A 24,460-nucleotide genomic window follows, 5' to 3' on the forward strand; every position below is an offset into this window, starting at 1 on the left:
CCACGTGGCTCGCTCTGACTGTTCCGCTGAGGCTCCCCGGGAGGTAGGGACAACGAGGGTCTCGTTGGCGGGAACGTTGCACGTTGCCGTCTGCCGAGAGGCCCATGGCTTACAGGTGCTGGTCCCGTGGCACCGGGAGACACTCCCACGCTCCTTGCCGCACCCCCACCTCCTCTCCAAATCTCTGCCCTTTAAGCTTTCTTGGCTTCTCTGGGCTCCCCGGGCACTCACATCTAGAGCAAAAGCCTGCCCGCTCTGGTCTGAATCCTAACGCTGCTGACCAGCTAGCTGGGTGACCCTGGGCAGGCCCTCCTTCTCCCCGAGCCTTGGCTGCCCCCTCCGTAGAACCCGGGTAAGCGACAGCGTTCGTCTCCCAGGGTGGTGCATTTGGCTCGGTGCCCTGCACGCGAGGGTGGCTCCGCAGATGTCTCCAGAGCCCATCATTTCTCAGTCCCCTGCCTTCTGCCCGGCGCCGTGGGGTTAGCTACCTGAGTTATCGCCGGTGACGATCCATTTTGCAGATGGAGAACTAGGCCCGCTTGGGCTAAGTGGCCTAGTTCTGGGGCTCGACTCCAAGACCATGCATTTGGCGTTGTCTGTGGGTGGTTCTCGACCCTGGCTTGTGTGATAGCCCAAAGCTGTTGAGTCAGACTCTTGAGGGCGGAGGGCTGGGTGCGGCTTGGCATCTTATTAATGTTGATTTATTTTTGAGAGAGAGAGAGATAGAGCACGCACGGGGGAGGGACAGAGAAAGAGAGAGAGGGAGACACGGAATCCGAAGCAGGCTCCAGGCTCTGAGCTGTCAGCACAGAGCCCGACGCGGGGCTCGAACTCACGAACCGTGAGATCGTGACCTGAGCCGAAGGCGGACACCCCACCCCCCAGGGATTGTGCTGAGCACCTACAGCTAGGACCCCCGTTTCAGCTTGCGGCCCCCATCCCTCCCACCTTCCCCAGCCCATCCCCTGCTTCTCTCATGGGCTGTGTTTTGCGGGGTGCGTCCCTCTTTCCCTGAGAATTAGCACGAAACCTGAGTCTTCTCTGGCAGAACTTGTCAGCCCTTTGGGCACACTTTTGAGGGTAATGACTCGCTTTAGAAAGGCCCCCTGTGTTCAGGGCAGGTGATGTTAGACACACAGGTTGCTTCAGGTTGCTGGGAAGGATCTGAACCTTAGTGACCAGGTAAGCAGGATCGGGGGCTTGACAGGGCCGCCCAAGGGCCACAGTTCTGGGGGACAGATACACCTATCACTGTCAACACAATACCTGCTCTCAAAATCCTAAATCGGATGTGCCTGGACCAGGATGTGGGTAACTGGGCCAAACACCTCCCTTGGGTGGGCCAGAAACCGTAGTGGCTCAGGAGTGCCAGCTAGAAAATGTGCAGTATTAGGGGCGCCCGGGTGGCTCAGTCGGTTAAGCGTGCGACTTCCGCTCAGGTCACGATCTCACCGTTCCCGAGTTCGAGCTCCGCGTCGGGCTCTGTGCTGACAGCTGGGAGCCTGGAGCCTTGCTTCCGATTCTGTGTCTCCCTCTCTGTCTCTGCCCCTCCCCCACTCACACTCTGTCTCTCTCTCTTTCTCAAACATAAATTAAAAAAAAAACATTTTTAAAAATGTGCAGGATTTTGGAAGCTGATTGTCAAACACAGATGCCATCGGGAGTTCAATTACATAAACTCCCAACTACACAAGCTATATTTAAAGCAAGGGCAACATTTACTCCAAACTCCCCTCTTATCATTTTGCTACATTTACTATTATTTATATCCTTGGGGTCATTTGCATGTATGGGATCTGGGCAGCGGGAATAACTAGACTGCCCTGTGCTTCTGTGTGGCTCCTGGTTTTGCCTTCGCTGGTGTTACATTGTAGCTAGAAATTGGTTGTGGTGGAAGCAGTTATACCCCAGAAACTGGCAAACATAAATCAAGGGTCACTGGTTGTGACACGTTTAGGTTGTGACACGTTTAGCAGCATACCACAAGCCATAACTTGAAAAAAAAAAAAATTTGTTTTTGGTTTTCCCTCGAAATAGACTTTATTTTTTTTAGGGAAGTTTCAGGGTCACAGCAAAGGTGAGCAGGAAGTTCTCATCCCCGTCCCCCGCCCCTCCCACACGGTCGGCCCCAGTGTCAACCTCCTACGTTTGTCTGTCGCAGTTCAGGAACTCACACTGGCACATCATTGGCACCCCGCCCGTAGGCTTTGGACAAATGGATAATGACAGATACCCGCCACTACAGTATCCTACGGAATGGTTTCGCTGCCCTAAAAAATCCCGTATTCCACCTGTTTATCCCTCCCCCGGATGCCCACCCCTTTTTCTTGTTTGCATAGTTTTGCCTTTTCCAGAATGTCATACGGTTGGAATCATACAGGGTGTGGCCTTTTCAGATTGACTTCTTTCGCTTAGTAAGATGCATTTAAAGTTCCTTCATTTCTTGGGGCGCCTGGGTGGCTCAGTCAGTTAAGCGTCCAACTTCAGCTCGGGTCACGATCTCGCAGTTCGAGCCCCGGTTCGTGAGCGCGAGCCCCGCGTCGGGCTCTGTGCTGATGTCTCAGAGCCTGGAGCCTGCTTCGGATTCTGTGTCTTCCTCTCTCTCTGCCCTTCCGATGCTCACACTCTGTCTCTCTCTGTCTCAAAAATAAATAAACATTAAAAAAATTTTTTTCCAGTTCCTTCATTTCTTTTCCTGGCTTGATAGCTCATTTCTTTTAAAGCCGTATAATATTCTGTTGTCTGGATGGACCACGGTTCATCTGCTCACCTTCCAAGTTTTGGCAGCTATGAATAAAGCTGCTGTGAGCATCCACGTGCGGCTTTTGGTGTGGACGTGGGTTTTCAACTCCTTTGGGTAAATACTAAGAAGCGTGATTGCTGGGTCACATGGTTAAGAGTAGGGTTAGTTTCGTAAAAAAACCTGGCAAACTGGCTTCCAAAGTGGCTGCACCATTTTGTATGCCCACCAGCCATGAACGAGAGTAAACCTGGGTTGTTTAGGGGCGCCCGGGTGGCTCAGCTGGTTAAGCATCCGACTTCGGCTCAGGTTATGATCTCAAAGTTCATGAGTTCGAGCCCCACGTCGGGCTCTGTGCTGACAGCTCAGAGCCTGGAGCCTGCTTCTGATTCTGTGTCTTCTCTTTGCCCCTCCCCCACTCATGTTTTCTCTCTCTCTCTCCCTCTCTCTCTCTCTCTCCCTCAAAAATAAATAAGAATTAAAAAGTTAAAAAAAAAAAAACTTGGGTTGGTTACAATATAATTTTGTAAAAAACTTTTTTCATGGTACGGTCTTAAAAATAATTGTTCTCTCGAGGTGAAACTTGGCTTGCCCACATTACTAGCAATGTGATATTCCCGTGCAGTGGGCAGAATATGGTCCCCGTTTTATTTTTTTTAACTTATTTATTTTTTTAGTGTGTATTTCATTTTGAGGAAGAGAGAGAGAAAGAACGTGAGCGAGGGAGGGGCAGAGAGAGAGAGGGAGAGGAGAATCCCAAGCAGGCTCTGCGCTGTCGGTGAAGAGCCCGATGCGGGGCTTGAACTCACGAACCGTGAGATCTCACGGTTCGTGAGTTCAAGCCCCGAGCCGAAATCAAGAGTCGGGTGCTTCACCGACTGAGCCACCCAGGCACCCCATCCCTATTTTAAATACGTCAAAGGCGGTAGGACGACTTTTCTTGCTGCCACTGGGGCCCTGGACAAGGGCTTGCCTCCTGGAGATGCCAGATTGCCGCTCATTTATTTCCTTAAGGAGGCAGAACCGAACATACGTCTCTTCAAATGCACCTCTGTGAGCCGTGTCACAGATGAGTGTGTCAGGGGCCAAGGGGCAGTGAGATGATGGCCCATGTGACACAACCCTTGAGGTGGAAAGAGCCCCCAGAGGGGAGCAAAACCCACGCCCCCCTCTCTGCCTTTGTCTGGAACTCTCCCCGCGCCCCTGAGCACACGGTGCCTCCTTCCTGGTCTCTTGTCTTCTGCTTCTGTACGACAAGGACGCTGCAGCCAGGCTCAGGACTGACAGATGCTCGCCTTCCAATCAGACCCCCCTTCCTGAGCCCATGGCAAACAACCAGGGCCCCTCAGGATCTTCCTTAACACAGTGTCCCAAACAGCTGTACCAGGCGATTAGAAGTGGTGTGGGAAGGCGCGTCGGGGTCGCGTGCCTGATTAGTCCCACGCTAACCGGCTGTGTGACCTTGGAGACGCCATTCGTCCTCTCAGATCCAGTGTCTACATCTGTGTAATGGGTTGATGAGGGTATCTGGTTCCCGGGGTTGCAGATGTGGGGAAATCTGGAAAGTCACGGGTGCAGGGGGTCCGGCACACAGGGGTCTCCGTGGAGGGTGGCTGCGGGAGCCCCTTTCGGGGTCACGCGAACTCGTACGGTGTCGGCACGTGGCCCCGGTGGTCAAGCAAAGGCCTCAGAGCTGGGCCGGGCCTCTGGCTTGGGAGGTTCAGCGTCCCTCCCCTCCCCAGCCACCCACCCTGGGCACCTGCGGTCGGCATCCTGTCCAGAGGCTTCTGGCTAAGGAAGGAGGTGGGGGGAGGCCACCAGATGGAAGGTCTGGTCACAGACCCCTGTGACCAGAAACTGTCGCAAGCTTCAGTACCAGGAGAAAGAAACCACCTTTACGGAGTGGCAGCCGCTTCGTAGAATCCCTCCCTCCGAATTCACTGTCATTTGCTCCAGGCTCTACTCAGCCAGGTTGCTTCTTTGGTTTGGTTTTTACACCCGGAACCCCTGTCTGTTAGTCCCGGCCAGTGGCCTGGCCTTCAGTGGCCCCCAGGCCCACTCGGCGTGCCTTACCATTGGCGGGGGGGGGGGGGGGGGGGGGATATCTTACTCTGGGAGGGGGGAATATCTGGGAGGGGGGAATAAGGGCTGGGAGCTGGGTTAGGAGCCCCCAGTTTGCAGGAGCCTCCCCTTCCAGCACCAGGCTGCCCTTCTCCCGGCACCCCGTTCTGGGTGGCGAGGGTGGGGGATGGGGCCCCCCCCAGCCCCGAACTTTAACGTGGGGCTTGGGCTGGAGAGTCAAACCAGACGGGCTTTGGACGCCTGGGCGCATTCACCAAGGCCGTTGTCGCAGAGCCTATCAGCCTTCGGGCCGGGAACTTTTTAAAAGTGTGGTTTTGTTCTCAAACCCAGAGTTTCTGATGGCCCACGTTAACAAGCCCCCCAAGTGAATTCAGAGGGTATTAATGGGAAAGTTCTGAACAGAACTCCCCCGTGGTGTAAGCAGCTCCAGGGAAAAAAAAAAAAAATGCTCTTCTCCTAGTTTTAAGGGCGAACGTGGCACTTTGATGTGGGTCCGTTTTCTTATAAAGTCCCCTGGGGGGGGGGGGGGAATGCTAAAATTTAACCTGCAGCCAACAAATTACTTGGAATTTGCAAGCACACGTGCTTACCTCTAGGGGCTAAAGGCCGTAGTGTATATGCGTGTGTGTGTGTCTAAAGAGAGGGAAACCCGCACCCACTTTAACCAGCTCAGATGGAGATCCTTTGAAGATCGTAGCTTCCTTTTTATTTTTAATTTTAATATTTATTCATTTTTGAGAGAGAGAGAGAGAGAAACAGAGCATGAGCAGGGGAGGGGCAGAGAGAGAGGGAGACACAGAATCCGAAGCAGGCTCCAGGCTTCGAGCTGTCGGCACAGAGCCCCATGCGGGGCTCGAACTCACGAACTGTGAGATCACGACCTGAGCCGAAGTGGGAGGCTACACCGACTGAGCCACTGGGGGGCGGGGGGGGGGGGGCTCACAGCTTCCTTTTAAAGGCAAAACAGACATGGACATGCCGTCTACCCTCGAATAATAAAGGCGCTTCCAAAGCGGGGCGGCTTCCTCCGGAGGAGCCGGGGTGGGCCTGAAGCGCACCCCGGGGCTGCAGGGTTGATTTCGGGAGCATTTCGGAATGAGGAGTCGGCTTGGAACCTTGCCGAGAGAAAGAATCCACCCACATTGCTGAGCTGTCCCCCCCCCGGAAGCCTCACCGCCTCCAGGTGTTGGGGTCGGAGGACCTCAGCCGAAGCCTCAGGGGTTGCAGCTGAGGACAGGCTCTCCTCCGAGAAAGGGGGTGTGGGCGCCCCAGGTAAAGGCCGGTGTGGCCTCGCCGACTGCCAGTGACCTTGGGTTCCGGGTGTGCACGTGAGGAGTTGAGGAGGCGGCAAAACTGATGCCGAGCCGCCTGGGGGGTGGGGGGGTGGGGGGAGCGGAGTCCTGCGCCCCAGTGGGAGGCCAGCTGGGGTGCCTTCCCGATGGGTAACCTTGGTGCGACCGGCCGCTCCAGCCTCAGTTTCCCGACCGGGAAATGGACGCGCGGTGGCAGCGGCGTCTTCGCAGAGGGTCACGGTGCGCGGAGGTGCGCCCTCGCGGCGCCGCACCCCCGCGCTTGGCCCGGCCGTGCGCGCGGGGGCAAGCGGGCAGCGCCGGTCACCGGCTGGCGGAGGCCGCCGTGAACTCGGGTTCCCGGGACGGGAAAAGGGCGGTCCCGGTTCCAAGCCGGGGACGGAGCGGAGGCTGGGGGGCGGGGGTGGGAGGGAGGTGTCGGAGCCGGAGGGCGGGCGGAGGGAGGGGGGAGGGGGGAGGGGGAGGGCGGGCGCGCCGGCCCCCGCGCGCCCCGCGCCCACCCCTGCGCGCCCGCCCTCCCGCGCGGGCGGCCGCCTCGCACTCCCGCCGAGCGGCTTGGCGGCGGCGGGCGCGGGCCGCGCGGGGCTGGGCGCGCCGATCTATTAACGTCTGTGTGTCTGGGCCGCGGGTCTGCGGCGAGGCAGGCGCCAGGGGCTCGCCTGGAACCAGATGTGCCGCGGCGCCGCTCTGGCCGCCACCGGCGCGGCGCGCTCGCACGCACGGGCTGGCGCGCACATGGCCGGGCGGGGCGGGCGGCGGCGGCTGGCGCGCCGGGCCGGGCACCACCCCCTCCCCCACCCCCACCCCCACCCCCGCCCCCCGGGGTTCGGGGTCGACCCCGGCCCCGCGTGTGCGTAAAAGCGACCCCAGCCCCCACCCGCCAGCCGAGCGCCGGTGCGCCCCGCCCGGCCCGGCGGGGAAAGCGACCCCCGGGGCGCGGGGCTTCCCCGGTTGGGGTCCGCCCAGCCCGCTGGCCTCATCCCCGGGAGGGAAGGATGGCCTCTTGGAGAGCCCCACCCCCTCCCCCCAAGGACCGGGGACTCTTCCCGGCCGCCCCCCAAGTTTGTTTTCTCAAGTCAGTGCGTAAGATTTTTCAAGTTCTGAGTCAGAGCTTCCCCTAAGATGAGGAGTTTGGGCCACACTGAGACAGGCCAGCGTGGGGGGGAGGGGAGCAGGAAACGGGGCGAAGGAAACGTGGGGGTTGGCCGCTTGGAAGCGCATGGATGCGCGAGGGGGCTTTTCGCCCGCCGCCGGGGTAAAGGCAAGGGTTTCAGCGAGGCCTGTCCCCGCTTGGCAACAAATCGGCATCGACCGCAGGACGGGCTTCAGCCTCCCCTGGCTGGGGTGCCCTGCCTTTCCGGACTCCCTCCTTCCCTCCCTGGGCCCCCTCTGGGGTCCTGTGGTGAGCAAGGGACCGGGCCCCCAGCAGAAGACCACTCCCAGCAGGGGAAGTTAGGAAGATGGGGGCGGGGGTGGCGAGGGGGCACCCTGGTCCCCCGAGATGGAGGCCTCGTGGAGAGCAGAGAGGAAGCACGGGACAGGGTGGCGCTGTCGGTCTGGGCCGGCCCAAGTCTGGCTGCGGAGGAGGCGGGCGTCACCCAGGGCCTTGGGGTTTGGGGTGGTCCCCTCGGTTTGCAGTCCTTCCCGGACTCGTGGGAAGAGTGTTGCACAGAAATCCTTTGAAGATATGTGGGAAGAGCGCTTGCTCCTGGCCTTCCAGGCTCCTAGAAGTGGGGAGCTGGGACGCTGAGTGGGGGGAAGGGAACATCCGCCCCGTAAACACCAGCGCCCGGAAGCAGGTGCCTGTGGGGTGAGGGCTCCTGTACCTGCTGCGCCATCCCCAGGGGCTCGGGATGGCGTGGAGAGGGCGAGACGCGGGTGGCCGACCGGCTGGCCGTTTCCCCCTGCTGCAGAGGAGGCTGCTGTTCTCGCCACCGCCGGCCCGTTGGAGCACGTCGCTCGTGAGGAGACCCAGGCCCAGTGGATCAGGCTCTGGCCCCCACATTTAGAGAATAAATACATTCGTTTCTTCAGATGGGAGGGTCGGGAGAGTGGGAAAGCTCGTACACTTCACCCCGATCTATAGTGCATAAAAGTCTTCACGGATTGGGGTGGCCAGAGAATTGGGGTTACCTCCCCTTCGGCCCCCAATTCCATCCATCCATCCATCCATCCATCCATCCATTCATTCTTGCAATCAGTCATTCATATAGTTATTCATCCAGTATTTATTGAGCACCTACTACGTGCCAGGCGCTGAGCATAAAGAGGCAAGTTCAGTCTGGGACTGGGAGGGCTTCCTGCTGGAAGCAGCCCAGCTTCTGTGGAAGCGTCCGCGAAGGACAGACTTTTGGGGGCACATTCGGGGAAGCCTCTGTTGGGGGGGGGGGGGGGGAAGGCACCAGCCCTGGGGCAAAGGTGACCTTTCGGAGTGTTTGGGAGTGAGACTTCAGTGCGCCAAGACCTCTCAGTAGCCAAGGTCTCCACAACACAGATGCAAACGTGAGGTTCAGAGAGGTTAAGTAACTCGCCCAAAGGTCGCCCAGCCACTAGATGGCCAGTCTGGGACTCTAACTGAGACCCATCTGACCCCACATAATATACTCATGGCTGATGTGACGTAGCATGTACTAGGTCCCAGACGCTGTTTTCAGAATTGTATAAATGTGAACTCATTCAATCCGCGTAAGGGATAGGTGGTCATCTCCGTTTTCTAGACGGGAGCACCCAAGTACAGAAAGGTTGTAACTTACTCAGGGTCCTGAGCAGTGAAGCTAGGATTCGAACCCCGGGCGGGAGGGGGCGGGCAGGCTGATTCCAGAGTCCAGCTTTTAACCATCGTGCTGGGTGCATCAGCTTCAATACCCTTGGGGGGAACCTGTTCTGGCGGGAGAGAGCCCAGAAGGTCCTGGAAGAGAGGTTGTAGGAACTTCCGCCGAAGTGGGTGGAGTTTGGAAATCCAGCGGGAGGACAAAGACTCGAGCCATTTCCGCGGCGGTTGACGACAGAGGAAAATCGGGCAGAACGTAGGTGTCCAACAAGAGGGGAATGACTAGGGAGGTGGTCTTAGGACCCCCGCGAGGCGAAATGATGCAGCCGCTCACGGTGAGCTTGACGAAGAGGGCGGAGCTTAAATGAACATCAACCAACACGTGCTGAGCCCCGGTCTGTGCGGCTCACAGCAAAAGGGAGTGAATCTTGGGGAACCCGCCCCCTAAAATCGTGAGGTGGTAGTCGTCGCCGACATAATAGCTAAGTGACTTGGGCACTTCCGAGGTGCCAGGGGCGTTGTCCGAGCACGTCAGGTACCGCTGCCTCCGTTTACAGTGAGGCAACCAGACTCCGGGAGGTGAAGCCACGTGTCCACAGAGCTCCCGTGGCTGGTGCGAGGTGGAGCCAGAACTTGAATGCAGCTATTTCCAGAAAGCAGAGGGCGGTCTAGCGGGTTGTCCACTGCACAACTATAGGGGGCACCAGGTACACTATAGTCTATGGGGATGGTGCCCTTGGCGTTGCGCAGTGCACAACCTGTGCAACCGTACATGCTGTCTCTGCTGCGCATGTCTGATCTTAATCCTGGCCTTTTCACCAATGCCTCGTCCCAAAAAGAAAATGTTATTCATGCGCACCGTTAAGTGGACTCAGGTGCAAGCTGGATACGTGTGGACGCGGGCCAAAAAGTCCGCAAAAAACTAAACCGATAGGCTGGCATGGTGGGATCGAGGGGTGATTTTTCTTCTTTCAAAGGTCCTTCAGGGCTGGTCTTTGTTGTGGTTTGTTCCCTCCCCATTAAAAAAAAAAGAAGAAGAAAAATTGGAATGCCAGAGCAGCTCCCGCTGATACAACTTTCCGTAACGATGGAAATGTTCCCTGTCTGTGTCGTCCCACTTGTGGCCGTCGAGCCCTTGAAAACGTGGCTCGGGTGACTGCGGAACGGGATTTATGTTGTTATTTCATTCGAATCGGTGTGAACGGAGACGGCTGCGCGGAGCTCGCGGCTACCGCATGGGACGGGGCAGAGCATGAGCACCCATCGCTGCTTTTCGTGTCGTGCCTCGCCATCCCCAGCTTGCGGCCCTGAAGCCCCCGGTGGCCACACTTGTGGGTGGGAGAGACTTTGCCGCAAAGTCCGAGCGGGAGCGCCTGGGTGGCTGCGTCGGTTGAGCGGCCGACTTCGGCTCAGGTCACGATCTCACGGTCCGGGAGTTCGAGCCCCGCGTCGGGCTCTGTGCCGACAGCTCGGGGCCTGGAGCCTGCTTCGGATTCTGAGTCTCCCTTGCTCTGACCCTCCCCTGTTCCTGCTCTGTCTCTCCCTGTCCCCAAAATAAATAAAATGTTAAAAAAATAAAATTAAAAAAATAAATAAAATGTTAAAAAAATAAAATTAAAAAAAAAAAACTGGGACAGAGGAAACCATACTGGGCCCTTAGCAGCAACTTCACCCTGGTCCCGAAAGGGTTAACCGGAGCCCCTCTCCTCCAGGGAGCAACCGCTTTGGGAGAGACAAGGCATAAATTGCTTGCCTCATAGCCTGGCTGGGTGACCCGGGTCGGTGACTTCCCCTCTCTGAACCTCCCCATCCCCCACTGAGAACAAGGCTTAATAACGGTGCCTTCCACGTTTCCGAAGGCAGGGCTCTATAACCCAGGGCCAGGCACGTAATAAAGTTTAGTAAACGGAGGCCAAACAGAAAAAGGGAAGGGAAGGGAGGGGAGGGGAAGGGGAAGGAAAAGAAAAAAGAGAAGAGAAGAGAAGAGAAGAGAAAGAAAAGAAAGGAAAAGAAAAGAAAACAGAAAAAGGGAAGGGAAGGGAGGGGAGGGGAGGGGAAGGAAAAGAAAAGAAAGAAGAGAAGAGAAGGAAAAGAAAAGAAAAGAAAACAGAAAAAGGGAAGGGAAGGGAGGGGAGGGGAAGGGGAAGGAAAAGAAAAGAGAGAAGAGAAGAGAAGGAAAAGAAAAGAAAGGAAAAGAAAAGAAAACAGAAAAAGGGAAGGGAAGGGAGGGGAGGGGAAGGAAAAGAAAAGAAAGAAGAGAAGAGAAGGAAAAGAAAAGAAAAGAAAGGAAAGGAAAGGAAAAGAAAAACAAAAGGAAAGGAAAGGAAAGGAAAGGAAAGGAAAGGAAAAGAAAAGGGAGGGGGAGGAGTCCCATGTCCTCACCCACAGGCCCAGCTGCAGTGACGAGGGCAGCCTAACAGTCAAGACAGCCTTGGAGCTCCTCTGAGCTGAGCCTCAGACACATTTTCCAGAAGGCCTGGAACTCACCAGCGGGTCATAAAAACCCTCTGGCGGTGCTTTAAAGGTTACCCTCTCTGGGAGCGCGGCGTGGACCCAGAGCCAGGGCTCCGCGAGGTCCCGCCGGCCTCGGGAGAGGGGCTAATGGGCACGGCCTGGGTCTTGCCTGCTCCCTTGGGGTGGGAGGGGGCGACCGGTGGGGACCCCAAGATGGAACAGGGGGCGGAGGGGGCGGGTTCTTCTGGGGCAAAAGGGACTTGGCTTTCCGTCACGCTGACTTTACAGGGTGGGGTCTGCGGACCGGATTCTCCGAGTTCGTGAATCACCCGAACGAGGTTCCATGCAGAATTTTGTGCGCACCTGTGTTTTTCTGGGAAGGACCCGTAGAATTCCTCAGATTCCTCCACGGGTTCTGAGTCGAAACGGGGGGGGGGGGGGGGGGGGGGGAGGACCAGTGAGCCAGGGCCTAGGTTTCCCTTGGGGAAAAAAGTCAGAGCGGGGAGAAGGGTTGTCTGTGTCGAGCTCTCGGGGGAGCCCCAGACTGTTCCATCGGGGACAGGGGGGGGGGCGATGGTAACTCCTCTCACCCCAGCGCACAGATGGTGAAACTGAGGGCCCCGAAGCGAGGGACAGGGGAGTTTTCCCCATTCTCAGATGCTGGGGGGCAGAGGGAGGCAGTCATTTGCTCTCTGGGTGGGCTGCGGGTTGCCCCTCCCCCACTGTCCCCAAGCGTGCCCCATGGCTGGGTCAAGGGTAAGCCGCGTCCTCCCCGGTCCCGGGGAACCCAGGGACGCGGGGAGCGGGGGGGGGGGGGGGGAGGCACACGTGTGTTCTCGGGGATCGCACCTCGCCTCCGGGGGCAGAACGTGGGACCCCAGTGCCTCGCTGGGAGCGTTTGGCCAAGCCAGTGCCCCCCTCCTTGCCGCCATTTCCGCATCTACAAAAATAAAGGCCTTTGACAGATGAGCTGTGAGGGCCCTGCAGGTCTGAGCCCTCGAGAAGACGAGAGTACCAGGCTTGAGGCCCCCAGGGCCGTTGGCGGGTTTTCTTCGGAACCGAGCTCTCCGAACGTCTCTCTCCCTGACCATCAGGGCTCACCGCGGTTCCCAGCAGGTGCCGGCTGCAGGCTTTGCCAGGCCCCCCCTCCCCAGGCTCCTAACTGGGAGGCAGGACCCCACGCTGGCCCCTGAGCGGCAACGTCACCCCGGTCTGGAAGTGGTTAATGAGGGCAGCTTGCCTCCAAATACCAACCCCTTATTAAAATGGAGGTCTGACAATAAATTTGGCATTGGGCCACCAGCCTCAGATTAAAACCAGACGGGACAGACACTGCCCTCCTTCTCTGACCAATTTGTGAGCGGGGGAGGGGGGGGGCCTGCTCCTCTTCCTCCTGAATGACTCCCCGACTCCCTTCCCTCCTGTGCTCCCACTTTCTGGAGGTGGTTTCGGGGTGTGGGGAGCGGAGGAGGCTGGGCCGACCGCCGATGTCAAGTTTGAACCCTTGGCTCCTTCCTGGGCTGCTAAAGCCAGAGGCCTGGGTGCGGGACACAGGAGGTGGCTTGGGAAACCCAGAGCTTTTGAGATGGCCAGCTGTAGCTGGCCTTGACCCCCTGGCCCTTTTCTGTGCCTGAGAGTAGGACGTAGATATTCTCTGCCCAGTAGCTTTGTCTCTGCTCCCCGCTTGGGCCCAGTGACGCCATTTCTCAAAAGGCTCCTGGGCCTGAGAAGAGGCTTTGGCCTAATCTGTATCTGCCCCCTGGCTTCCCCCAGGGGTGGCAGCCCCACATGTCCCCTCTCCCATGGAGACGTTCTGCCCCCAGCCTTTCCTGTGTACTTCTTTTTATAGACCAACTTTATTGAGATATACTGCATGGGCCATGCAATTCATCCCCTTAAAGTGTGCACGTCAGTGAGTTTTAATATGTTCACTTGTGCAACCGTCGCCAAGATTTTAGAGCTTTTCCGGCAGCCCAAACAGAAACCCCGCACCCCTCGGTCATCACCGTCCATCCCCCCCACCCCACCCCACCCCACCCCACCCAGGCCCTAGCAGCCGCCGACGGACATTCTGTCTCTCTAGGTTTTGCTTGTTCTGGACGTTTCTCGTCCTCGGAATCCTTCATTATGCGGCCCTTCCTGGATGGCACGGGCTGCTTTTACGTAGCACGGTATTTTTAAACATAAATAACGTTTTTAAAGGCTCGCCCACATCAGAGCATGAATCAGCACCTCGTTCCTTTTTACGGTCAAAAAACATTCCATTGTGTGGACAGACTACATTCTGTGTACCCAGTCATCAGTTGGCCGGGCGTTTGGGTTGTCTCCAAGTTCGGGCTGTTTGGAGTATCGTGGTGTGGACGTAGGTTTCATTCCCCCCCCCCCCCCCCCCGGGTAGATACCTAGCAGTGAAACTGCTGGGTCAGATGGTAACTCAGAATTTCACATTTGGAGGACCTGCCAGACTCTTCCAGAGCGGCTGCACCATTGGACTTTCCCGCCAGCGGTGCACGGGGGGGGGGGGGGGGTCCAATGTCTCCAAATTCTTGTCCCCACTTGTTATTATCTGCCTTCTGATTCTAGCCGTCATACTGGGTGTGAAGCGGCATCTCCTTGTGGTTGCGCGCTGCGTTTTCTTGATGACTCAGGACCAGCACTTTTTTCACATGCTTGTTGGCCATTCACATGCCTCCTTTGGGAAAACGCCGATGCGGACCTTTTGCTCATTTTTAATGGGATGGTTTGCCTTTTTATTGTCACGTGGAAAGCATTCTTCATATTTTCTAAATACGATCCCTTACCAAATACGATCCCTTACTGAATACGCGATTTGTGGATATTTTCCTCGTTCTCTGGGTTGTCTTTTTTACTGTCTTTTTTTTTCCTTAATGTTTATTTATTTTGAGAGAGAGGGCAGGGGAGGGGCAGAGTAGAGGGAGAGGGAGAGCATCCCAGGCAGGCTCCGAGCCGTCAGCACAGAGCCCGACGCGGGGCTCGAACCCACGGATGTGAGATCGTGACGAAGCTGAAGTTGGACGCTCAACTGACCGAGCCGCCCAGGCGCCCCGACCCCCTTTTTCACTTTCTTGATGGTGTCCACCAAAGTTTTAATCTTTATGAAGTCTGATTTATCTTCCTTTCTTTACTGGCTTGTGCTTTGAGTTGTCCCATCTAAGTAACCATTGTCTGGCCTTTTGAAGGGCAGGGGGAACTGGGTTTGGATGCTGGGACTTCCCATTGTTTTCTGGAGGGAGTCCTTCCTTCATTTATATTGAGACATCTTTTTGAGACCAAACTTCTTGCCCAGTCCCGGGGATATAGCAGTGACAAGGCGCACACAGTCCCTACCTCCTAGAGCTGAGCTAAAGGGAAGAGACAAGCACAAAGTGGAGAACCAGAACAGAAGAACAACTTCATTGCAGACGTTCAGGAGAGGGAGACAGCCCAGGAGCCTGTGGCGAGGAGATCTGGCCTGGCCTGGGGGCTTGGAAAGCCTTTCAGGGCAGGGAATTTAGGTTTAGACTAAAAACTGGGTAAGCATGAGGCAGAAGGAATGCAGAGGGAAAAGCATGTGCAAAGGCCCTGAGGTGGGGAGGAGCTCATGTGGTCTTGTAGGGTAGATTCCATTGGTGCACTGGGTTTCTTGGGGTGGGGAGGGGGTCCAGTCATCCTGTGGAAGCGTATGCAGCACCCCAAGACCTTTGTGCATGTGAAGGAGAGGCTCCAGAGCCTAGAGAGACCCCAATGCGTGGCAGCTGCCTCCAGGGCTCTGCTGAGGTTTCTAGGGGACACGGGGGAGCCTCCCCCAGCCTCCTCTAGACTCCAGGGTCAGCCGAAGCCTGCTTAGGCCCCCTTGTAGCCACACCGGTCACTGGCCTGGGGGCTGTGAGGGGAGTATGGGCGTGACAGTCCCAGGTTTTTCATTCCCTCGTTCACCCAGCACTCAAAAAAATATTTGTGAAGAGTTTACCCTGAGCTAGGTCCTGTGATGGGTTCCAGAGAGACAAAACCCAGTAAGTTCCAGTCCCTGCTGGACGAATGACCCCACGTCTGCTCTACAGTGTGGCACAGCTATGACAGGGGTCTGGGAGGGCTTCCTGGAGGAGGGGGCATTCTGCTGCTGAAGGTAAAAGTCAGGGAGGGACAGAGGGGGGCGGTGGAAAGCCCAGGAATGGTATGCAGAAGGGGTCCGCAGTGAGGGGTGGGCACGTCCAATGTGAGTACCACCAGCCCTCCTGAGGTCCAGGCCCTGGCTCTGCCCACCAGGGTGGCCTGGGTGGCCCCATCCACTGGATAGAGCCAGAAAGGCCCTCAAGAGAAAGCCTCTGTCCTTCCGTTGTGCTCATCATTGGATTTGCCCAGCCCTGGGCTGGGGGGCGGGCTACCTCCTCTCTCCATTATCCCAGACGACTGGCTACCAGGGATGTATCGAGAAGAGAAAGGGCCGCGGGAGTGGGCTTTCCTTGCTGCGTGACCCCGGGTAGGTCCCGGCCCCTCTCTGGGCCTCCCTCTGCCTTCTCTGTAGGACAGAGACAGCCCTGCCCGCCCCTCTTGTGGCTGTTGGGGGCCTCCGGGGAGGTGATGCTGGAAAGTCTGCCTGTGTGATCTCACCCGAGGACCCGAGCCCCTCCCCTGTGTCTTAGGCCTGGTCCCTCAGTGTCCGGGACCAACGCCAGCTTGGCCGGACATGAAACCAGCTCTTAAGGTTCCTCGCTTGGGATCCTGGCTGGAGTGGGGCCGGCCGCCCAGGGAAGCCCTTCTCCAGAAGGCTCCAGGGACCATGTTTCTTCTCCTTTCTCCTTCCTCCCCCCTCCCGTCTTTGCTTCCGTTCTTCCTTCGAACGTTGGCCTGACTGGGTGTCGTGCTCCCCTCTGGCCCTGTCTCCCAGGCTGGGCGGCCCGCGCACCCTTCTCTCCTGTGCTTCTCCAGCTGCTGCCTTCCGTGTCCCTCCTCCTGGTTCACCCTAAGCCCACGGAGAGATTCTCAGAATCCCGCTGCGGGAGGAACGAGGGTGCGGGCCTCTTAGGGCCGGTCCCCCCGCCGCGCCAAGGTTTAAGAACCTGGGCCTGGTGCCCATCGGCAGGTTCAAATCCCAGCTCCGGCCTTGACGAGTCCTATGGCTTTGGCATGTTGCTGTCCCGTGTGAGCCTCAGGTGCCTCATCTGTAGAATCGTGGGCTAGGGGCCCTCGTGTAAGGCCCATAGGAGAGTTAATGAGGTCATTTCTGTTGTTCCCAGTTTTCCGGGAGATTCCAGAGGCTGGGAGTCGCTAACAGATTTGCCCTGGCCACTCTGCTGGAGATCATTCCCCCCTCAGCCACGGGGCTGTAGGCCTCTCACGTCTCACCTGAAGAGGCGACACATTTCCCTTCGGGTGTCCCCTGTTGGCACCGGAGACAGCTAAGGACAGATTCCAGGGTTCCCGTCTGAGCCCCGACAAGGCAGAACCAGGGGTCTTTCAGAGGAACCCTCGTCCCTTCCAGGAGACCTGGGGGGTGGGCCCGAAGCTTTTGCAGGCCCCTCCGGGCCCTCCACCTTCTTTTCTCCAGTCTTCCTCAGACTTTCCCGGCTGTAAATATTTCTGCAGCTTGGAGCTCCTTTGACCAAGGGCCGGTGTTAATTTGTTAAATCCACATCAAGGTCCTGGGGACCCGTTGTTTATTTTTGCGAACGTGTTGGCAGAGATCACATTGGGGGGGGGGGGGGCGGCGAGGAGAGGGGCTGCTTTTCTGGTCAGAATAAATGCTAATTAATAAAAGTTATTTATTTGGGTTGGAGCTCGCCGCGGCCCCGGGGTCAGGCACAAACTGACTATTTGAAGCAAAAACAAACAGAGGGTGTCTCTCAACAGCTTGAGGAAGGCAGAAACGAAGAGGCTGGGTTTATTTGTCTTAGGAAGAATTTGCAGTTAATTCCCTCCAGACTATTTAGACCCTTAAATTACACGGAATAAGAAAAACCATGGGTGCAGGAGAGAGAAGCCAGGACCACTCGATTATCTGGCTGAGAGCGGAGTTTTTAAATGTCTTTGGCCCTCAGTCAGCTAAATAAATGGTACGTGTGAAATAATTTAATGGCAGAAAACTGTGCACAAGTCATTCTTTTTTTTTTTTTTTTTTTTATTGTAATGTAACCGGGGACGAAGTAATTCGGTTTTAAGGGAGAGGGGGTTTTAAGGGAGAGGGAGCGTGGGCGGCGGGCCTCCCGCGTCTGAATACCTTTCTCTCTCCCCCTAGAGAGAGAGAGAGGTGGTTTCAGGCTTTCTTTTTCAACCCCAGAGAAAAGCAGGACTTTTACCGAACAAAAGGAAACTTGGGGACTGGCCCGACTTGGAAAGGGGGGGGGCGGGGCCAGCCATCGCTGGCCTGAGGCTTAGTGAGTATTTATTTCTTTTCCAAATGCTTCAAAGTCCCAGCGTGGAGCCCCCAGGGGGACACACGCCCACCACAATACATTTCTCAGGCGGTGACTCAGGGACTTAGGGTAACAAATATCCAGCACATCCGCTGGGAAGCCGGTGGCCAGCCGGTGGGTTCGAGCCCCGGGTCACCTTCAGGACGATGCTTCAGTCGTCCTCGGCCTCGGCCGCCTCTCAGCCTCTGCCCGGCAGGGACTGCAGACCCGGCTTTCTACTGCGGGCTGGGATGAAGGGACCCAAGGGCCGAGAGAAAGACCCTTGGCTTCCTCATAAGCGACAATGCTAAGGGCAGCCGCTATTTATTGAGCAATTACTATGCTCTCGGCACGGAATTAAGCTCTGCTCCTCTTAGGAACTTTATGTGACTCTGGGCACGCTGTGTGTTGTCCCTTGCCGCTTCCAGAGGTGACGTCTTCCTTCGGAACAAAAGCGGGGCCCGGGGACGTACTTCCCACAGTCTGGGATGGAGACCCAAGGGCATTTCCGCACTTAGGCCTCCTAGAGCCAGGACTGAGATTGTGACAGACCCCTGCGTCACCTTCCCCGGGAGCAAGGCGGGTGAGGGAGGAGAGGCCGAGCCTACAGCCCCGCGCCGGCCGAGCCTCTGACAAACATGAATTCCAACCCAGAGGTGCAACCTTGGCCTCAGTTTCCCTGTGTGTGAAATGGGGTCACACCCCCCAGGGTGGGGGTTAGGGAGCGGGTGGCCCGCTTGGCACCCCCCGTGGCCCCAAACCAGCTTTGGCTGAGCGGCCCCCGTCGGAGCGGCCTTGCTGTGACCCCGGAGAGAGCGGACCCCAGACCGGCGAGGAGCCCAGCTGGGGCTGGTGTGGCAGGTGGTCGGGGACGTGGCGACAAATGCCCTTGCGTGAGGGTTCTGGCTCCAAGTCACTACTCGGTTTAAACCGGCGACGAGGGGCGCCTGGGTGGCTCAGTCGGTTGAGCGTCCGACTTCGGCTCAGGTCACGATCTCGCGTGATCTCGCGTGATCTCGAGTGAGTTCGAGCCCCGCGTCGGGCTCTGGGCTGATGGCTCAGAGCCCGGAGCCTGTTTCCGATTCTGTGTCTCCCTCTCTCTCTGCCCCTCCCCCGTTCATGCTCTGTCTCTCTCTGTCCCCAAAAAATAAAATAAAAAACGTTGAAAAAAAAAAATTAAAAAAAAAAAAATAAATAAAAATAAAAATAAAAATAAACCGGCGACGAAAGAGCCCAGTCTCTTCCGACGCCCACTTGGCGGGGCAGAAGCTGAAGAATGGTTTTCATTTAGACACCCTCCGTTTGGGACTGCTCGGAAACTTCTCGAAAAAGTCTCCTTTTTTGGCCGAAATGCCTCCTGCGTTGGGTGTGTGCCCAATCGGCGTTGCCTGAAGGGGGACGGAAGTCGTCTCTGGGTTGGCTGGTGTTCCAGAAGCTTCTGTCCCCGCTTTCGGGGCTGTTGATCACCCCCCGGTTTTCAGCTCACGGGCCCTCGTTGTTTTGGTTTAGATTTCCTCCCGCTCCAGGGGACGGGGATGCGGGCAGAGACACGGTCACAGGCACCAGGCATTCTCCTCCACTTTTCCGTTTTCCTGCGGGGTGGGGGTGGGGGGTGGGGGGAGGGGAGAAGGCTGGAGCCAGGCCAGGGGACGCAGCGGCTCCCTTGGGACCACTCGTGTTCCCCGTCGCTCCCCAGCCTGTGTCTCCTGTGTTTGCAACCATCCTGAACGTCCCGCTGAGCCAGGGCCGTGGGCATGGTGCACGAGAAGATTCTTCGCTGTGGGGGCCTGTGCTCGTCCTGAAGGGTATTTAGCGACAGCCCCCGGCCTCCACCCGTTCAATCCCCATGGCACCTCCCGCCCCCCGGTCCTCACAATCAAAACTATCTCCAGACACTGTCAGATGTCCCCCCGGAGGCAGAACTGCCCTCAGATGGGAACTTCTGGTCCAAACTCAGCTGTAAGGTCATCTGTGCCCGGGGCATTCCCTGAGTCCTGCCTGAGAAGACCCCCTCTTTGCCCCCACGATCATTTACCAGTCCCGTGGACCACTTCAGCCTCAAGTCCAATCAGTGGATTGCCCCAGAGGCAATAAACCCTGCTCGCGTGGGAACTTATTTGAAAGCAGGGACTGAGTGGTAGCCATTGCCGGGCCTGGAATGTTCTAGATGCTCAGCAGAGCCAATACCCGGCATTGTGCAGGGAACACTGAATGTATGAAGGGAACGTGTCGCCGGGGAAAGCAAAAAAAAAAAACACAAGGCGTGGACTGAACTCCCAAAGGCCGACAATACGTTCTGTTGTCCAAACTGGGCAAAACAGACCTTCGCCTACACCGCTGGTGGGAAGGCTGGTGCGGGAACCTGGCCACATCTAGCGGTTTTTTGGGGTTTTTTTTTGTTTTTTATTGGCCCGGCGATTCCCGCTTCTAGGAATCTATCCCAAACAGACACTGGCAAAAATAGAAAATCATGTCTTCACGAGCTTATTCATCATGGCACTCTTTCAGTTGCGGAAGATTGGAAACACGCCAGAGGCCCATCCATAGGACTCTGGGAGGATAAACCAGGGGACGGTCCCCCAGCCAAGGGCCTTGGGGGGGCTGGGGAGAGGAATGTGAATGATTTCTGGGCCCTGGATGGAGGGATCCCTGAGATAGGTGCTAAGTGGGGAAGAGGTGAGGTGAGGGGGCAGGACGTCGTAGGCGACTTTTTGATAGGAAAAATATGGTACGTATTTTATTATATTTGCAAAGAGCGATGCTCCAGCAAAAGCAAAAACGGACCTAAAAAAACTAAGTCCCTACGCGTGGAGGGAGAGAAAATAGAGTATGCAAAACAATCCAGATAAAGAGGGCTGTGTTTGCTGTCTGCGAGATGGAATGTCTGGAATATTATCAAGTAAAAAACAGGGAAGTTGAAGCACCAATGTGTTCAGCACGGTCTCATGCTTGTAAGTTTTTTGAAGGTACATTTGTAATCTGGTAAAGCGCGGGGAGAGGAGGGTACTTCGTGTCACTTTTTTACCCCCCTCTGGTTTTCGAATCCGTTCCTGCCACCAGCAATGACATTACTTTGTTATTATCATGTACGTTTTTAATAAGAAAATCGGATAGGGGAGGAAGGGCTGACCTGGGCAGTGTCGCGGGTGGTGCCGGTGAGCGCGGGAGGGGATCCCACGTGGACCCGGGTGATCCGGAGGGCTGCCTGGAGGAGTGGGCAATGACCTGGGCTCTTGGGGACGAAGAGTCAACAGTTCTGCCCATCGATGTGGCAATAGTGGCTGAATCCCCCCCCCCCCCCAACCCGTCCTCTCAAAGGACAGGGTGGACCTAAAAGGTAAGGGTTGCTGACCCCGTGCGTTCCCTAAGGTTGTGCTGGGCCTCCTTACCTGAGCCGCGCGTTCTGAACCAGAGGCCAGCACAGACCCTCGGTCGGCTCCTCTGCTGGGATTCACCCTCTGGCTCATTTCCACCTCCTGTGGAATCTGCCTGCTTTTGTTCACTGTTATATTCCCCGTGGGCCCTAGCACTGCGCCGGTCACACAGTAGCTGCTCAGTTAATACGTGTTGAAGAATGAACGGATGGATGAATGAAGGGATGCGTGAAGGAGAGAATTCAAGGGATCTGCTCCCGCCCTCGGGGCTGGACCCTCCATCCATCCGCTGCGGGAGACACAGGGAGAGCGCTCAGCGCACGCTGCCGAGCCAGTGGTGGGGGGGTCGGGACCCCCTGGGCACCTCCGGGGGCGGGGCGGGGCTGCACCTGCTGACACCCGATCCCCTCCGCAGGTGAGTGTCCGAGCCCCGGGCGCGGCGGCGGCGCCGCCAAGCGGAAGAAGAAGCAGCGGCGGAACCGGACCACGTTCAACAGCAGCCAGCTGCAGGCGCTGGAGCGCGTGTTCGAGCGCACGCACTACCCCGACGCCTTTGTGCGCGAGGAGCTGGCGCGGCGCGTCAACCTCAGCGAGGCGCGTGTGCAGGTGAGCGCCGCGCCCGCGCGGGCGCCCGCGGGAGCGCGCAGCCCCCTCGCCGTCTGGGGGGCGCAGCTGCTGCGGAGGGGCGGTAATTAAGAGCGGGAGCGTCCGAGGCCCGGAGCACCGAGGTTCGAGGTTCGAGGCCAAGCCCTGCCACTTCCCAGCTGTGTGGCCTTGGGCAGGTTACCTAACCTCTCTGGTGCCTCCCTGTAAAATGAGGATCGCGTGGGTCTATTTCCTGGGGTTCTTACGAGAACCAAAGTAGTGGATATATTTGGGAGTTTTAAATTTTTTTTTATTTTTTTATTTTTATTTTATTTTATTTTTAAATTTTTTTTCAACGTTTTTTATTTATTTTTGGGACAGAGAGAGACAGAGCATGAACGGGGAGGGTCAGAGAGAGAGGGAGACACAGAATCGGAAACAGGCTCCAGGCTCCGAGCCATCAGCCCAGAGCCTGACGCGGGGCTCGAACTCACGGACCGCGAGATCATGACCGGAGCCGGAGTCCGTCGCTCCACCGACGGAGCCCCCCGGGCGCCCCTGGTTAATATGTTTGTCAGCGGGCTTGGAGCCGTGCCCGGCGTGGAAGGTTTGGGTGACTAAACGCCGTGTTGCAGCGTTCAGCCCCGCTCTGAGCCAAGTGCCCCTCTCTAGTTGCAACCTTACCACGGTGAAGTGCTCATTTTTGCACACGCTTACCCAGCAGCCTTAGCATCCCCATCTTCCCGAGGAGGAAGCTGAGGCTCCGTGGGGCCGCCCGTCCAGAGCTGGTGGCAGAGCGGGCCCGCACCGCCGTCCCAAAGGACTTGGGGTCCCCCCTTGCGGCCTGCTGTGCCCCGTTCAGCACGCCTTCCCACCCCCAGGTCTGGTTTCAGAACCGCCGGGCCAAGTTCCGCCGAAACGAGAGGGCCATGCTGGCCAACCGCTCTGCCTCGCTGCTCAAGTCCTACAGCCAGGAGGCCGCCATCGAGCAGCCCGTGGTTCCCCGGCCCGCCACCCTGAGCCCCGATTATCTTTCCTGGACGGCCTCGTCCCCCTACAGGTGAGAGCAGGAACCCCTTCTGGCGGGAGGGGGAGCAGCCTGGGCGACCCGTGCGGCCTCTTAGGGCCCGGGGCTCCTTTGAGCATCTCAAGACAGCTGTGCATGGTGCCCAGGCGCCCCTGAAGCCTGGGCCTTCCGTGTGGGGACACGTGTGTGTGCCGATCTCCCTGGGAGGCCAGGGAGGGCTGAGGGCACGGCTCCCCTGTCCCAGGGACCCGGCTGGGGTCCAGAGCCACGTTCTGGGGCAGTTTTGTCCTGGTCAAAGATGGAAAAAGGCGGCAGGGCAGGAAGGAAGAGGGAAGGGGTGCCAGGGAGTCGTTTTTCTGTGCCCACAACTCCAAGGGGTGACACCTGTCCCTTAGTCTGTGTGAGTCACTCTGCTGGAGCCCTGGTCTTGTGGGAGGCAAGATCCGGCGGGTCGGCTTGTGGGGTCAGAGTCCTCGTGATCCCATGTTGGCCAGCTCTCCTGCTCTGTCCTTACCCGGGGCGGAAGAGCCACCAAGAGGTGGTTTGCCGTGTCTCCATCCTGCTGTGCACCAGGCCCAGTGCAGGTGCTGGGTGGAGGGGGGCGGGGGCGGGGACGGGACCCAGGACCTGCTCTCCGGAGGCTCCTGATCCAGGGAGGGACGCCTACAGATCCACAGGAGCTGCCTGTGTCCCCGTGCTGTCTGTGGGCATTTCTGACTCCTCCCCAAATTCTGCAGCCCCGATCATGCCCATCCCGTGGCGGGGAGGGCTTGCCGGGAAGGTAAACCGAGGAAGGGAGGCGGGAGGACCAGAGGCTGGGGTCCAGGGCTGGCAGCCAGAAGTGGTCAGCTTCGGGCATCACGTCAGCCACAGCCCAGTGTCCTGGTATCTTCTGTCGCCCCCAGCACGGTGCCGCCCTACAGCCCTGGAGGCTCAGGCCCTGCGACCCCGGGAGTCAACATGGCCAACAGCATCGCCAGCCTCCGTCTCAAGGCCAAGGAGTTCAGCCTGCACCACAGCCAGGTGCCCACGGTGAACTGATGGTCGGCCCGCCAGGACCCAGCTGCCCGCCTGGTCTCACAACGGCAGAGAGGGCAGACGTGCGGGAGAGTGCCCTTCTCCTGTCCCCTGTCTCCAGGACAGGGATCTCCTGGGCCCTCTCTCCAGTCTGGACTCCCGGGCCCAAGAGGCTGCTGAGATCCCGGGAGCCTGGCTCAGGCCCCCGTCTACAGCCGTGGGAGACTTTGGCCCATGACCTTTGGGGGGGTTGGGCCAGAGGTGGAGCAGGAACCCCACAAGGACTGCATTTATTTTGTGTATTAAAACCAAAAAGCTTTTGTCTTTAAGAAATAAAAAAAAAATTTTTTTTAAGCCCCAAAAAGGTTGAGGGAGGGCGGGCGGACGAGGGCAGCAAAGTAATTGAGGGATGGCCTTCTGGGGCCCTGCTCTGGCCTGCAGCCGTCGTGGGGCGGCCCTGGGCCATGCTCGGACCAGCAGCCATGGCAGGACCAGATGCCCTCATGTCCCAGCCTTCTTCTGCACGAAGCTCTCCATCACCCTGCAGAGCCCCAGGGCTGGGGAGTGGGGGAGGAAATCAGAGACCGGCCCTGGACCCCGTGGACACCCAGGCATCTGGGAGAAAGCCCTGCTGTGTGACACTGGGCAGGATCCCTTCCCTGTCTGGGCAGGGAGTATCCCCTCTGGGCAGGGAGTATCCCCTCTGGGC

General features: G+C 57.7%; 1 protein-coding gene across 1 annotated transcript in view; it reads left to right on the forward strand.

The window, feature by feature from the left end:
* PRRX2 (paired related homeobox 2) overlaps window positions 1-24,051 on the forward strand; it is a 41,502-nt gene extending 17,451 nt beyond the window's left edge. The window contains exons 2-4 of the mRNA XM_042913899.1: window positions 21,538-21,728; window positions 22,589-22,767; window positions 23,640-24,051. Coding sequence (XP_042769833.1) covers window positions 21,538-21,728; window positions 22,589-22,767; window positions 23,640-23,775 — 506 coding nt within the window. The 3' untranslated portion in view covers window positions 23,776-24,051. The remainder of the gene's footprint in view (window positions 1-21,537; window positions 21,729-22,588; window positions 22,768-23,639) is intronic.
* Window positions 24,052-24,460: the final 409 nt, after the last annotated feature.

Source organism: Panthera leo, chromosome D4 (assembly GCF_018350215.1).
Source record: "Panthera leo isolate Ple1 chromosome D4, P.leo_Ple1_pat1.1, whole genome shotgun sequence".
Classification (NCBI taxonomy): domain Eukaryota; kingdom Metazoa; phylum Chordata; class Mammalia; order Carnivora; family Felidae; genus Panthera; species Panthera leo.